Below are 16896 nucleotides of genomic sequence, written 5' to 3' on the forward strand. Positions count from 1 at the left end.
TTTTAGGCACTTGTGAAAATGTATAGTGAAAATATTTTCAAAAGTAATGCAATAAATAGTTTTGATTGATCAATTAACGTCATACAAAGTGCAGTAAACATACAAAAAAGCTAAATTAATATTTTGTGTGACCACCCTTGTCATCAAAACCTTCTCCTGGGCACACTTAGACACAGTTTTTAAAGGTTCTTGGCAGATAGGATGTTTCGAGCATCTTGGATAATTCGCCACAGATCTTCTATGTGTTTAGGCTGTCTCAACTGCTTCTGTCTCTTCATGTAATCCCAGACTGACTCGATGTTCAGTGGGGGACTCTATGGGGGCCCATGCCATCTGCTGCAGGGCTCCCTGTTCTTCTATTCTATTCTATTCGCAAAAGAAATGTTTGGGAATCTAAAATCAATATTTTTTATCAACACACTAAAGCAGAAGATAAAAATAACCATCTAAAGACAAATGTTTTTGTGAAACATCTTATGAGCCTAAGACTTTTGTACAGTACTATATATAATCATTTTTCACATTGTCTCTGGCCCTCTGTCTGAAACGCTCGGTTTTAAGCTCTCTGGCCCTTTAAGACTTCAATATAAAGGCCCACTTTTATGATTGGCTAACATCGTGCAGCCCTTCCAATACAGCCATGTTTGAAATGCAGTCTGAAGAAAATGAACAAACTCCACAAGACCACAACATTTATAAAACTACATTTCAGGATTAACATATAACCCACATCCAACACATTTCATCTGAAAATATTAAACTGTTCACTCAAACAGCACCATAAACTATCAAACAGTCATGATATATGAAATATTCATGAATTAAATTGTTTACTTAGGGTTTTGCGGTCCAATAGTGTTTTAACTTCTCCATCTTTAACAACAGTTCCTTTGCAAAGCTTGAATCATATTGTGATTGGTTTACAAGCAATCTGCGCTGATATAAAATCCACACTGAAATGTTCTGAATACGCAAACGTAATCCAATCCATGGTGATGTTGGGTGCTTCAATAGGCCAAAGCAGAGAGACTGGTTTTCACATTTCACATCTTCCATGTATGTTTACACACAGAACGTCTTGGTTTATTGGAACGAGAAGTTGTGTTGATGTAGTGACACTAGGGGTTGCTCTTGGGAGCTCCAAACACCTCTGATCTTTAAGAAAAGGCCAATGGGAATTGATGAGTGGAATTTGCATGCCACTGCCCCCGGACATACGGGTATAAAAGGAGCTGGCTCACAATCACTCATTCAGGTTTCGCGCTGAGGAGCCGAGACAGGGTCCCGGCCATTTCAGTGGGTAGCTCAGTGTTGTGGCAAGAGGGACACAACGTCTAGTTCCCTCCATCAGGGAACGGAGGTTACGATGGTAACCAAGACTTTCCCTATCTGTCACTCACTTGACGTTGTGTCTATTTAGTGACACTAGGGGTCCCTATACGAAACGTCACAACCAGCTGAACTGTGTTACTTGGACTGGTGGTGCAGGTGCGGGCAGACCACTGCGTGCCTCATAGCAAGTGCACCCAGCCCCCACTTAACCTCCCCCAATACCCCACAAGTGTCATACGGACCCTCGCACCCCGGGGACAAGACGAACTCATAGTGAGGAAAGCGCCAGCCGTGGCCTCTTCTCTTCTTTTTTCTCCCACAAAATGGAAAATCAATCAGCTAGGGCCATATGCATCCGCATCAATCAGCTGGGGCCATATGCGTCACCTGCCCGAAGGGGAGGTAATGTGTGGAAAATACGTCACATGGACTTACCGACAGGCAGTATCGCATGTGGAAGAAGTCCCACGGTAGGTCCTACCCAGCAGGAGGAGCTCTACAAACATGGTGACCGGAGGCACAGGGAACTCTGCCCAAGGGAGACACGGATTTACCAAGAGGGAAACCGTACCATGTAAAAACATCACAAGGGGTTACCACAGGTAACCTGCACATGTGGGGCACCTACCCCAGTACAGGGCATACTGGCACATATACTGGGCCTGGCTAAGAATTCCTTCGCTGAATTCACCTGCCACAGAGCTAGGGAGGAAAGACATCCAGGGTTCACCATCTCGTGAACTCGTTTGGGGATTAAAAGCGCTCATCTTCCCCTCTGGGAGAGGAAAGGCGCTGTATGCAAGCGGTACACCCAGCCAGCTGCCCTGCATACTTACCTGTTCGTACCTGACAACACACAGGATGAAACTGGCTCAACCCGGAGATTATAAAATCTCATGAAGGTATTGGGTGTTGCCCAGCCCGCTGCTCTACAGATGTCTGCTAGAGAGGTGCCGTTGTCTAGTGTCCAGGAGGATGCCACACTCCTCGTGGAGTGTGCTCGTAATCCTAAAGGGGAGTGCATGCCCTGGGCCTGGTATGCCAAAGCAATGGCATCCATGATCCAGTGGGCAAGCCCCTGTTTGGAGACAGCGTTCGCTTTCTGCTGTCCACCAAAGCAGACAAAGAGCTGCTCAGAGCATCTAAAGCTCTGCGTGCAGTCCAAGTATATGTGCAAAGCACGTCCTGGACACAGCAACGACAAGGCTGGGTCTGCCTCCTCCCAAGGCAATGCATGCAGGCTCACCACCTGATCCCTAAAAGGGGTCATGGGAACCTTGGTCACATAGTCTCAAGACCACGTGAGAGTGATCCGGACCAAACTCCAGGCAGGAGTTCTCTGTTGCTGACAGAGAACGCCTGCAGGTCCCCAACCCTCCGCAGTCAGGAGGGCTGTCTTCAACGAGACAGCCTTTAGCTCAACTTAATCTAGGGGCTCAAATTGGGCTCTCCGCAGGCCCAGCAGGACCACGGAGAGATCCCATGAGGGAATGAGGCATGGCCTAGGAGGATTCAGCCTCCTCACGCCTCTAAGGAACCTGATGATCAGGTCATGCTTCCCGAGGGACTTACCATCCACCGCATCGTGGTGTGCCGCTATAGCGGCCACATACACCTTCAAGGTGGAGGGGGACAGCCGCCCCTCCAACCTCTCCTGCAGGAAGGAAAGCACCAACCCGACTGCGCATCTCTGGGGGTCTTCACCTCAGGAAGAACACCAATTTGCGACAAACGCCACTTCAAGGCATACAGGTGCCTTGTAGAGGGAGGCGTGCTATCATAGAGACTAAATCTAACTCCATCTCAAGAAAAGAGATGCTCTGAACTGGGAAGAGCTTGCTCTTTTCCCAGTTGACCCGAAGCCCCAACCGGCTGATGTACCTGAGCACCAGGTCCCTGTGCACACACAACAGGTCTCGAGAGTGAGCTAGAATTAGCCCGTCGTCGTGATAACTGAGGACGCAAATGCCCACTTCCCTTAGCGGGGGCAAGGGCTGCCTCTGCGGCTTCCGTAAAGACGCGAGGCGACAGGGACAAACCGAAGGGGAGGACCTTGTACTGATATGCCCAGCCCTCGAAGGTGAACCGCAAAAGGTTCTGTGCCGAGGTAAAACCAAGATGTGGAAGTACATGTCCTTCAGGTCTACCGCTGCGAACCAATCTTGATGCTTGACGCACGACAGAATGCGCTTCTGCATCAGCATCTTGAACGGGAGTCTGTGCAAGGCCCGGTTCAGCACTTGCAGGTCCAAGATTGGCCGCAACCCACCACATTCCTTTGGCATGACGAAATAGGGGCTGTAGAACCGATATTTCATCGGTTTTTCTTCATCTCAGCTGGAGGGACAGGCTCTATCGCATCCTTCTGCAGAAGGATCGTGATCTCGGCATGCAGGGCAGTGGCATTCTCGCCCCTCACCGAGGTGAATCAGATGCCGCTGAACCCGGGCGGGCGCCTGGCAAACTCAACCGCATAGCCGAGTCGGATCGTCCTGGCCAGCCAGCGCGACAGATTGGAGAGCGCTAGCCATGCCTCTGTGCTCCAAGCGAACGGCACCAAGGGGACAATCGCGTCTGACGTACATGCGGGTGGGGCCTCGCGACAGGGCAGAGGAGGAGTTGCCACATCGAGGAGCCTCGCATCCCGAGCTTGTGGCTGTGCTGAGAGAAAGGTCAAAGCACTTACCTTGCTCCGCATGCCCACCATAGGACCGGTCAGTGATGGAGGAAAAGGGTGAACATCCTCGTGACTCGTCACAACCACCTGAGCGTGGGTGTGTGTGTGCCGCAGCTGGGAACCCGCTTCCATAGTGCTGTGCCTGCCATGACCATTCGGTGTCTGCCGGTCATGATTACGACGGCCGTAAACACTGGCTGTGTAACCCAAGAAATGAGGAAACTGCTCTTTCTTTGAAAATGTGGGTGCCACAGCCCCTCTGGCGTGCGGCGAAATCAAATTCAAAGGAAACAAAAGATTCTCCTCCCGGCCCTCCACTGGGGGATGGAGTGGTCTGTCCACCACCTCCAAGCTTACAGCGGGTCTCCTCATCCCTGGGTCGCTTCGAAGCCTTCCTAGGGTTCTTGGTGCTGGATCGTGGGACGGGGGCGTCAGCTTCCTGCGGGGGTCTCTACGTCGGAGCCGGTGTCGTCACCGCAGGGGGACGCCCTTGACGACGAGCAGACGGGTTGCGGGACCTTGAGCCACGCCGGGGAAGGATGTGTTGGATAGCCTCCGTCTGCTTCTTGACCGCTGAGAACTGCTGGGCAAAGTCCTCAATGGTGTCGCCGAACAGGCCAGCCTGGGAGATGGGGGCGTTAAGAAAGCATACCTTGTCGGCATCCTTCATCTCGACCAAGTTAAGCCACAGGTGGCGTTCCTGGACCACCAAGGTGGACATCGCCTGCCCGAGAGCCTGCGCCGTGACCTTCGTCGCCCGGAGGGCGAGATCGGTCGCAGAGCGCAGCTCCTGCATCACTCCCGGGTCAGGACTACCCTCGTGCAGCTCGGTCAGCACCTTGGCTTGGTGCACTTGCAGGAGGGCCATGGCATGCAGGGTGGAGGTGGCCTGTCCATCGGCACTGTAAGCCTTGGTCGCCAAGGACGATGTGGACTTACAGGCCTTGGACGGGAGTCTCAGGTGATTCCGCCAGGTGGTGGTATTTTGCGGGCACAGGTGCACCGCAACTGCCTTGTCCACCTGGGGAATCGCCGTGTACCCCCTGGCCACCCCACCGTCGAGGGTAGTGAGAGCGGAGAGGCTCAGAAGTCGGGTCCAGGCAGTAAAAGGTGCCTGCCATGACTTTGTGAGCTCCTCGTGCTCCTCTGGGAAGAATGGAACCGGGGGGGACGCAGCCGTGAGCGGCGCTCTGAACCCAGGAACCAATCATCAAGCCACGAGGGCTCAGGGCAGGGTGGAGGGTTCCACTCAAGCATGACGCTCGTGGCATCCCAGGCAAGCATGGCCGCCAGCTCTGCATCGGCCTCAGACTGGGTGACCACACCCAAAGGTGGGAGCCCAATCGAGTCCTCTGCGTCTAACTGGATCAGCCTGCTCTCCAATGCTGCGATCGAGAGCTCATCATGCTCTCGAGCCCTGAATGAGACATCAAACTCGCCCTGGGGCGAGCCACCTGTCTCATCCCAGAACTCGACCGGGGCAAACGAGTGTACTGGGGAATGGGAGGTTTGTGGGAGATTACCCGGCGGAACCACTCCCATTGGGGTCCCCAAATTTCCCCCAGCACTAAGCGACATGGCCTCGTATCTGTAGGTAGAAGGGTACGGCTGGAGTGGCTTTCTCCTTTAAGAAGGAAATCCACGACCACAACGTTGCCATGGTCGTGATCTCGCAGTGAGAGTATGAGCCATCCACGAACGCTGTCTCAGCGTGGCTGTAACCCAGGAAATATACACAGATGGAAATGCATCTTTAAAAAGACACTCTCTGTCAGTCCCACTCTTTTAGAGGAAAATATACTCTTTTTTTATTAGAATATATACTCTCTTTTAGCTGTCGAAGCACCCAGGGGCATTCTCTGCACTTATTCGTGCACGAGGGGGAGAAACGGTTGAAATGCGGCAAATGTCCGACAGCATACACAGACGTGAATGAAACGGCAGTGGAATTCGATGAATGAATTCAATGAATGAACACCACTCGGCTCCGAAGAAAAAATCTGAATGAGTGATTGCGAGTCAGCTCCTTTTATAACCATATGTCCGGGGGAGTGGCATGCAAATTCCACTCGCCAATTCCCATTGGCCTTTTCTCAAAGATCAGAGGTGTTTGGGGCTCCCAAAGCGACCCCTAGTGTCAATACATCGACACAACGTCAAGTGAGTGACAGATAGGGAACGGCATTTGTTTCTCCCAGTCAGTGGCAGCAACAGAATGAGACGTGTTTTTAAAAGTCGCATTTGTACCGCTCTTAAAATACGGTGCACATTGCCGGAAATGCATCAAAATGATCAAAGACGTCCATCTAGTGCATGTTTACAAACGACTAAAAATTAAAAATAGCACAGATGGGTGCAAAAATGGTACAGGACACCTTCAAAACAGCAAGAAACAGCGCAGCTGAATTAAACAGAATGGAGGTCTCCTTTTTAGAGTTATAACTTGACATCATGTCTTTTAAAAGTGGCACGATATGCATGATAATGGTCAAAGCCGTTAGTCTAGTGCATGTTTATGTAGAAAAACATTTAAATCCAGATAAGCACATGAGGGTGTCCTGTGTAAGTCCTTTTTGGTGTAGATGAATCTCCCATGACAGGCCCTCTCTGTCACATTCTTGAACAGATGAACCTAGACGCAGACCTAAATATGGTCCCAAAAGGGGAACATCAATCACAAGACACAGATGGAAAGGCATCTTTAAAAAGATGCTCTCCGTCAGTCCCACTCTTTTAGAGGAAAATATACTCTTTTATTATTAGAATATATACTCTCTTTTAGCTGTCAAGCACCCAGGGTCGTTCTCTGCACTTATTCGTGCATGAGGGGGAGAAACCGCTGAAATGTGCCATATATCCAACAGCATGTGCAGAGGTGAATGGAACGGCAGTGGAATTCAATGAATGAATCCCTGTCAGGAAACGGGATGAGGTCCAGCAGCCTTGTGACAGAAATGGGGTCAATACCTTTAGGACTGGGGATGAGGTCTGGCAAGACCGGAATAACATCTGACTGGGCGGCGATCACTGGGCAGGGGTCAGACAGGGCGGTGGTGAATCTGGACCCCTCCTGGCGGTCAGCAGCAGGCTCCTCCACCTCCTGGTGGTCAACAACCGGATCCTCTGCCTCCTGGCAGTCAGCAGCGACCCCTCAATCTCCTGGTGGTCAGCAGCGGGCCCCTCCGCCTCCTGGTGGTCAATGGCGAACCCGGCGGATGATTTGGCAGGAATCGGAGTTGGTGTATGTCGTCTCCTCCTCCTCTTCCTCCTTTTCTCACCCGTGGATTAACTGCCTGAACTAAGGCCCCCAGAGACCTCAAGGACGTCGGATATGGAGCCAGTAGAGTTGGGACCCCCTCTCCGACTCCTCAACAAAATCTCCATCTCACTGAGGCTACAAATATGGTCCACAACATTCCAGTAGGGCCAATAGAAGATTCCTCCCAGCTCCTCCCAATCCATCGGCTCATCAAAGCCATCGAGTAACAACAACTTTATGTGAGTCTCTGCTAGACACCACTTCTGGGATGCTTCAAAGAGTGCCTGTGCATAAATCCAGATGGGCTGTCCCCCCTGAGGGCAGTTCAGAAATCTGGACATGGAACTTGGGCCCTGAGGAGCAGACCTCTGCTGGGTAGGAGCTGGGGAAAGTTGTATACTCATAAGGTATACAATGTTAAGGAATGTTAAAAATCTGCTAGGTTCCTGCAGTGCGCTTACACAGAGACACAAACAAAGCCAGAGAGAGAGCACATGGCCAGGAAATAAACACTGAGCCTTGTGCTCAACACAAACACAGAACATGGATGTTAGGATTCTGTCGCCACACAATAAATTTGACAGAACAAAGTGATAGGATCCTTACACTCTCCTCATCACTTGACTGTGTGTGACTGAGCACCAGTGGGCGGGGCCAAGGATGCAATGACGAAAAATATGCATTGATGTGTTGCTGAAGAGGCCTTCCTTTGCAGATGTATTTGGTCCTTGTGACTTCCAAGTTCCACAAATTCCAAACGGCCTGTTTCTGGAGCCTGGTTTGATATAAATGCTCTTTTTCTGTTGAGGAGAACATTTTCAGTTCTGAAACTTACAGTAGGTTTTTATAGTACAATGACCTCTTATATCAGTTGCAATCGAAATTATTCACCCCCCTCAAGAACTGTGGAGTCCTGGAAGAAGGTTTTATAGACATATGATACTAAACTGAAAATGAGTTTTAGACCCATGGGTCAGCAGTATGTCTGGAGTAAGATGACAAGGTGATGACAAGAACAACACCATCCCCACAGTCCAGCATGGAGGTGGATCAGTCCTGTTATGGGGGTGTTTTGCAGCTGCAGGAAATGGTTATCCTGACTATGTGACTGACACCATGGATTCTTTCAGGTATCCGGACATTTTTGCATGAAAAATGTGATGCCTTCAGTGTGTAAATTGAAGCTCGGTGATCACTGGATTTTCCAGCAAGACAATAACACCAAGATACATCCAAGCTGTCCAAAATCTGGTTCAGGGATAGGTCATGGAATGTACTTAAATGGCCCTTTCAGTCATTAAAATCCCATTGCAAACCTTTGTTGGGATTTCAAGGAAGCAGTGGCAGCACAGAAACCAAAGAATGTCAATGAGCTGGAAGCTTTTGCTCATGAGAAATGTGTAAAAATTCTAATAGAGAGGTGTCCGAAGCCTGAGAACACTTACCTGAAACATTTATTTGCTGTTATTAAGGAGAAAGGATGCTCGTCAAATGATTGACTTTGGGGGTTGAATATTTTTGACATGACATTTGTGGAGAGAATTATTTATTTTTTATATTAAAATTTATATTAAAATCATTCAAATGTGTTTTAAAAACTTACTTTGACTGTTTGCTGAGGTTTTAGTTGATGTGTTTTAATTCACATCACCAGAATGTATTGCTGGTCAGGGGGGTTGAATAATTTTGATTGCAACTGTATGTCAAAAGATCAAGGAAAATTTGATTCCTCATGTCATGACCCTTTTAAAACCCAGTAAATTCAGATGTTTCCACATTTAGCACATTTTCTAGGCTAACATTTTTTCATTGTGCTTTTTATGCGTTTTTACAGAGACTCTGATTTATCCATCCATTAAGGAAAGATTACTCTAAATGTAATTTATGAAATTATCTGCTAAAACAAATGACAGGAATTTACAATATCGCTTTGTGTGTTTTTATTCATTCTTCTCTCACCTGAAGAGGCCAGAGTCCTGACTCATCCGAGTTGAATTTCTTAAGGAAAGCTCAGACTCTAGAAACATACGGAGTAGATCCACACCCCTGCAAGGTCAATATTAAAACTTGTCAACTCTTTATCTGCCTCTGTCCAGGAAATATCTTCTAAATACGACAGAAGTTTCTGAAGTCTGTTAATCCTAACTTTGACTTTTTACAGTAAATTGTTTCTATGTGTTTTTTTTTTGTTGTTGTTTTTTTTTCTGTGACAGGATGTGTCTGGCAATGCAGCATTTCTAGCTTTTACCCCGTTTGGCTTTGTGGTTCTGCAGGGGAACAGGAGGATTCATTTCCTCAAATGGTGATATAGGGGAAATTAATCTCTCATATAATTTTCATTTGCGTAGTAGTCAAGGTCAGATGACTGTGTGTAAGAATAACCATGACTGTATATGGTCATTTTTTACAGGAACGAGGTGACCAAACTGAAGTTTGAAGGAAAGACATTTCATATATATGCAACTCATCAAGAGGTAGGTGGCTGAAAGGCAGTACCAGGTTATTTATGTGTAAACAAAAAGAAACAAATTGTGTCCTAAACATAGAGTAAGATTATTCTCAGTGCAGATTAGTGCAGGAATTGATTTCTAGAAAAACCAGCCTTTTGTTTTAAAGGAGTAGTTCACCCAAAAAATGAACATTCTCTCATTATTTACTCACCTTCATGTTGTTCCAAAACCATAAAACTTTCTTTCATCTGCAGAACACAAAAGGATATATTTGTAGGAATTTCACAATCTCTGATTTCTATACACTAGCAATGGATAGTGCCTCAATTTAAAGCTTAAAAAAGCATCCAAAAGTGTCATAAAAGTTGTCCATGAGACATGTGTATCATATTCCAAGTATTCTGAAGGCATATGATCACTTTGTAAGATGAACAGACTGAAATTTAAGTTGTTAACCACTCATAACTATCCTATTGTGACCTTCATCAAGGATCAGAAGATCATCTTGACCTATTTTGCTCCAACGCCAGAGGCTTGCAAGCACCTGTGGAAGTGTGGGGTGGAAAACCAGGCTTTCTACCAGTGCGTGCACGTGACCTGTCAGGCTAAAATGAAGCATGGACATAAAAAGTTCTCAAACTGCCAATGATTAAATTTAGTTTAGAGAAATGACTAATGGTTAAGGGTTAGGTTTAACTATCTCTTTATCCCTCTCATTCTCTCTCTCTCTTTCTTTCTTTCCTTCTTTCTTTCTTGCTTTTTCCATTTTTTGCAGGTTTGAGAAATCAAGTCAAGTTCGCACTGTTTCTAGTAGTAATCTCTTTTTCAAAGGGAGCCGTTTTAGATATAGGTGAGTGTTATCTCCCTTAGTGGTGATTTCTGTTAAAGTGAAGCCCATGGGTTTTGTCAGGCCTGCTTAATTAGGTCTGTGTTATGAATATATACTAATTAATGGGTTAGCTTGAAGGGTACACAGTGGTTGCATAATTTAGGTTGCATAATTTCTCTTAAAGTGGTAAAGTGGCAAAGGAGGTGATGGAGCTGAGTGCCAAAATCCGAAGAGAGCCTCCAGAGATCCACAGGTGAGTCTCATCAGTCTCTGTTTGGATTTTTGTGATCATAGGTAAAAAAGAATTACAGTTTTAAATGGATGCCAGATGATATGTTGCATCTTTGTGTGTTCAGGGCTGGGATGGTCCCCAGTAGGAGTTGTCCTTCAATCACTCATGGCCCACGACAGAGTAGTGTTCCCCGAACACGCAGGAGAGCAGTCCATATTTCCATCATGGAGGGTATGCAAGCACAGACACACATACACACACACACACACACGTGTGTTTATACTACCCCTTTTTAAGATTTTTTTTTTTTTTTTTTTTTACAGTTTTTCTCGATTCCTTAAACACATTTCTTGAAATTACGCCTCCTTTTCTCAAAACTCTAAACACAAATCCATAACTTCTCACCCAATTCCCCAAACTTCCTATTTTCAGGTCAAAATGAAGCTCTCCACTCAAAACCATTCAATCTTGCTGAAAAACAAAACTTTGCCCTCAGACATGACACACAAGCCCTCAAAAACACATACACTACAACATAGTCTTACACACTGGTGAGATGAATTCAAAACAATACTACAAAAACCAGTAATAAGTTATGTTGCTTGTGGTTCTCCCCCTCTAAAACCTTTTCACATGATGAACACAACAAAAGACAGAAATTTTGCAAATTTTTTATTCCTTAATGTACTGTACAGTACAATACACCAAACAACAACAAAAAAATTACTCTGCCCCAGCATCCCGTCTTTGGTCTGGGACAGGCCAGAGAATCTCATCAACATCACAGGCTATATTGGCCCTAGCCAGGCAGCGGGGGTAAAATCCTGTTGCATGCCTGATCCACCCCTGGCACGCATCAACTGAAATGTCTAGGCAGGCTTCTTCCATGGCCTGGAGGAGGTGAACACGGATGTGAGGTTCTCGGTCATACACTTTCCACTGCCATGCCGAAAAACTCATCTATCGGGTTTAGAAAGGAAGAGTATGCAGGCAGAAAGATGTTGGAAAACCTCAGGCTATTGGTAAACCAGTCACGAACCAGAGCAGCGCGATGAAAGCTGACATTATCCCAAACAACAACGTAGTAAGGCTGCTCTGGTTGTGCTGGCTCCTTCTGGTCAAGCTGGAACACACACTCTCTTAGACCATCAAGGAAACCAAGGAGGACCATAGTGTTATAGGGTCCAAGAATGGCATGGCGGTGGAGTACCCCTCGTTGGCTGATGGCCGTGCACATAGTGACATTCCCTCCTCGCTGGCCAGGCACATTCACAATAGCCCGATGGCCAATTATGTTCCTCCCCCTTCTCCTTCTTTTGGTCAAGTTAAATCCAGCCTCATCAACAAAGATAATCTCATGGGGAACAGGCCAGCCTTCAATATCAAAGATTCTCTGCAAAACACATGAAACACAGTAGAGTAAATGACTACCCTGAAACATAGTTCAAGAGGGCACAAATGGCAGACCACCATATGTACTTTGTGCTACAGTATAAACTGCTGTACTGCTATACTGTGATGGTACACAATACTTCATACAATATAAAAAAAAAAAGAGTTTCGTTCGAAAGGGACGCGGTAGGCCTGTTTCATCCGGAACCTGTGCTTTCGGAGGATGCGATCAATTGTGGAGAGGCTGATGGCATTTATCCCTCGAAATTGGTGATTGTCTTCAGTCACTCTCCTTTGAATCTCTCGCAGGCAGATTACATTGTTATTTACCAGCTCCCTCTCTTGCTCCTCCGACAAAAGCCTTAGCCTGCCTCCACCAGGTGGTCATCTCTGTGTCCTACAAAAATAGAAGTACTGATTACCATAACTGTAACACATCCTTTTTACAAAATAGAAGCATATATTAGGTTATAGTGTTTAAGCAATCGAGAAAAACTATAATAGGGATAGCCCATTATTTTTTTGACTTCATGCAATAATTTTCATTCAGTGTTCTTTGGATTACACTAGCTACTGTATCAAGTACTGGTATTTAAATAGTGTACAGTTATTATAAAGACTGAACTGTTTAAAGAGTTTCAGAAGGAATAGTAATTCATTTATCATTTATGAAATATAAATCAAAGCAGTTTTCACATGTTAAAACCCTTATAAAATAGCAAATAGTTGCAAAACTAGTTCAAATCGAGTTCAAATTTTGCTATTCAGGTAGGCCATTTCTGAAGAATATTGTTTGATCATTAATACAGCTTCTGGCAACTTAGAAAAGGCTTCGGCTGCTACAAGAATAATTAAGCTCAGGAAGGCACTAGCAAAGTCATTGAGAAGTCAATGAGGGGGTACATTCTGTGTCTTTTGACATCTAGTGCAACTCTAGGTGGTCCTTCTGTTAGTCCTTACAGTAGAGATTAATTCTGGCTCAGCATCACGTCCTCGAGCTTCATGTATTTTGTACAGTTGGTTTGATCACATCATTAGAAACAAGTGTGAACTATTTTGAGTCGTTGTGTGTATACAATGACAACTGTGTTGTAGTTGTGTTTAACTTTTGCCGCCCATGTTTACCGTTTTGCAACACAACGCGAAATGCGTTTTAGTGAGTGAAAATGTGTTTAAGGTTTTTTCCAAAAAAGTGATTGATTGGATTAATGGTTTTAGGCCACTGAGCATTTGGTTCAGAGAATGGGGTTTCGTGTTTTAACAATTCAGAAAAACTGTAAGCACTGAAATGCTGCCCTCTGGTGGTCTCTTTTTTTCATAGGGATGCCTTCATTTTGGAGAAATCTAGATAAAGCTTTTTTGGAGGTTAATGGTTGAAGACCCTGTGAGAATCAACAGGGCCCTGGGGATTTGTGGTTTAGTTTGCTTCTTTACCTATATGACTCATTACTGTTCTGACTGGATAGTAACTGTCAGATGGTTCACTGTCCCATCATTGTCTGTATTTTTTGTAAGGTTCTACAATACTATAGATTTTAATAATTTTCTGAATGTCAAGGGTGAGGTGTTTTACAAAAATTGTTCAACTATAAGCACAGAGAAAAAAACACATACATATTAATGTAGTGTCAAAATGTATTTCAGTGAAGCTGAGAGCATTACACTAAACAATATAGTGCTCTTGACAGTGATGGGAATACACTACATACTCAGTACCTCCATTGCTCTATGTAACATGAGAGCTTCTGTCATTGTGCACAATATAACCAGACGTTCACCTGTTCCTGTCACTGTACTGACCCTGCCAATGTAATCATGGTTGTGTGCTTGTGTTTGTCTGTGTGTTGGTAATGATTGTTATATGAGTTTAGATTTTAATTTGATTGTAGTTGGGAATTACACGTACACTGTTTCAAATATATATATATATATATATATATATATATATATATATATATATATATTGCTTGAAATTATTTTTGTCTGTCTTTGCACATGCATTGCCAAACTCAATGTCAACTCACTATCAAGGAATTGTCATTAAGGACATGGCCTGCAGAGTACAATTCAGAAAAGACCTTGAAACTAAAAAGAACTGAGGGGGCCCATTACATATAACCCAGTCAGGAGTTTGGGCGGGCTTGGGAACGTGCACAGTTTGCATGATGCAAATTTCGTCATCAGCTCAGTCTGCACGGACTGTCTGTGTGCAGCCAAGATTTTCTAAATTCGTGGACAGTCCTCATCTGTGCACATTGTCAGCGTGTGTGCCTGTCGTTGTCTGTCCTAAAATAGTATCAGAAAGCAGTTGTAGTGCCCATGCATCGAATGCATTTCCGCTTGCGGTCAAAAGCGTATACTTTGAAAGGTAATGTATTTCCGGGCCTTTAGTCACCATTCACTTTCATTGTATGGAAATAAGTGATCAATGAAAGTGAATGGTGACTGAGGCTAAAATTCTGCCAAATATCTCTTTTTGTGTTCCATGGAAGGAAAAAAGTCAAACATTAATAACATTTTGTGTCAAACAATAGAACACGCACAGAGACGATAAGGAGTGACAAACTTTTCCTTGCTCAGCTATAGCTATCAACAGTGTTTTATTACACACTCTATAAATAGAGAGGCTGACAGGGACAGTCCATGTATGTCATGTGTCTTGTGTCAGAATGAGCAGTGTGTGTTTGTGTGAAAGGCTTGTTCTTTTGTCACAACCCATATACACATAGATGGGTTTGAAAGGGTTGGAGCATACTGGGCAGCTCAGGCTTTTGGGCATACAGGGACTTTTTTTATGGCTTTAGGGTGCTCTCGCTTTCTAAGATCCATATTACAAAGTGTAATGTCACTTCTGCTGAGGAAGATAGAGGGAGAAAAGGGGTCTGGTGGTGACACACTAACACAGGGGTGAGAACATCACACACATTAGTGCATAGATTCTGACACCACGGTAAAGTGTCTCATACGGATTACGACAAAGGTGAATGTTCACCTGCGCATGATCAACCACTGTTACCGGGATGTGAAGGTGCGGGTGTTGACACTGGGACCTAGGCTGTTAGGGAAAGCTCTTGGGGCTCTGCCTCTCTTCCCCTCCCTGACTGGCTCTGCAGCTCCATCCAGACATGGTGTTCAGTCCACCAGCACTGCAGGTAAATCTCCTGTCATTTGGAATAGTTAGGCATTCAGCGAAGGAAGTCTCTTCTCTTATTTTTGTGTGACCACATGTGTATGTGCTAGTGTTTGTTGAGGCCTGAAGACTGGAGTGCCACCATTATTACTGTAGTATGGAATGTGTGTTTTTATGGGTTGTGTGTTGACCAATTTTTTTTACTACTTGTGTTTAACTACAATATACAGCACAAACATGCCTTACTCAGTGCATTTCTACCAGATAAATAAATGTATATTATGCCTTTGTGCTGTCAGAATGTTTTTATGTTACAGTATATCACATTAAAGGGATAGTTCACCCAAGAAATGAAAATTCATTTTCTCACCCTCATGCTGTTCCCAATCTGTATGAGTATGTGTACATGCATAATCAAGCTACAGCAGGTTTTTGTGAAATAGAGTTCAAGTCTTCATCTGTCAGTATACATGAAACAATGTGTAATCAAACATTGAAAGGGGTCATGACATGATGAATACAATTTTCCTTGATCTTTTGACTTAAAGAGGTCATTGTACTACTGTATAAAAACATACTGCAAGTTTCAGAATTTAAAACTTCCTCCTCATGGCAAAAAGAGCATTTGTTGTAACCAAGCTGCCAAAATGACTCGTTCTGTACTTCCTCCACATTGTGATGTCATACTGTGGTAGACATTTGCATCTGACCACCTCCACAACAACACATCAACGCCTACTTTACCTTATCACTTGGGTAACCCCGCCCTGTAGTGGTGAGCAGTGAGATGGCAAGAGGAGAGAGCAGGTCAGACAAGACCAGAGAGCTAATCATAACAGTGGGTGTTTACTGTCAAGTCTTAAAGGAGAATCAGCATCAAAACCGAGTGTTTCTGACAGAAAGTCAGAATAATCATGTGTGAAAAATAATCATGTTTTACAAATATATGTCTGTTTTTTTGTGCACATTTTTTTTGACTAGTATTATAAGTGAACCACAAGGAACATATTAACATAATAAAAAAGGCATGTCATGACCCCTTTAAGGTTGCACGTCAACTCTGAGCAATTCCAGCGTTACGGACGTGACATTTGCAGTTAAATTAAATTGAACTTCTTATAAAAAGTACTCATTACTAGTATGTATTTCAAACCATTTGTATGTATAATAATAAACCCAGGTAGAACATTAGAAATTTTTCAGTCCAGACTAGTTTTGTTTTTTTCCAGTTTAGACCCGGATATGTACTTGGGTTACAGACATCACAAAAATGTACATGGATGAAGGAAAAAACATCCCAAACATTTTAAAACCTGCTGATTTTGACCTCTGAGACATCGGTATGGTATCCATTTAGGCTGCTTGATTGACTGAATTAAGACTGTTTGCCTTAAGATGCAAATAATTAAAGTTTGTCAAAATTATCGCTTCCCAAATGTTTGCCATTCTGTAGATGCAGTAAGCTAGAAACACATCACAGATCAAATAAATAGTCAGCGATCTATGAGAATAATCATGGTAAAAGAACAAGCAGTGGAAGTTTGTTAGTCTCCCATTGATTTCCATATGATTAGATATGATATGCCCGTGACGTG

At 44.7% G+C, this 16896-nt stretch overlaps 1 protein-coding gene across 4 annotated transcripts in view; it reads left to right on the plus strand.

Moving 5' to 3' along the window:
- Nucleotides 1–16896, plus strand: part of LOC127445257 (FERM domain-containing protein 5-like) — a 64813-nt gene that overhangs the window by 43426 nt on the left and 4491 nt on the right. For all 4 annotated transcript variants that reach the window (XM_051705186.1, XM_051705193.1, XM_051705202.1 and 1 more), the window contains 7 exons: nt 9234–9321; nt 9482–9570; nt 9679–9742; nt 10209–10300; nt 10494–10568; nt 10732–10800; nt 10904–11010. In XM_051705186.1, the coding sequence (XP_051561146.1) occupies nt 9234–9321; nt 9482–9570; nt 9679–9742; nt 10209–10300; nt 10494–10568; nt 10732–10800; nt 10904–11010 (584 nt within the window). The remainder of the gene's footprint in view (nt 1–9233; nt 9322–9481; nt 9571–9678; nt 9743–10208; nt 10301–10493; nt 10569–10731; nt 10801–10903; nt 11011–16896) is intronic.

This window comes from Myxocyprinus asiaticus, chromosome 1, assembly GCF_019703515.2.
Source record: "Myxocyprinus asiaticus isolate MX2 ecotype Aquarium Trade chromosome 1, UBuf_Myxa_2, whole genome shotgun sequence".
Classification (NCBI taxonomy): domain Eukaryota; kingdom Metazoa; phylum Chordata; class Actinopteri; order Cypriniformes; family Catostomidae; genus Myxocyprinus; species Myxocyprinus asiaticus.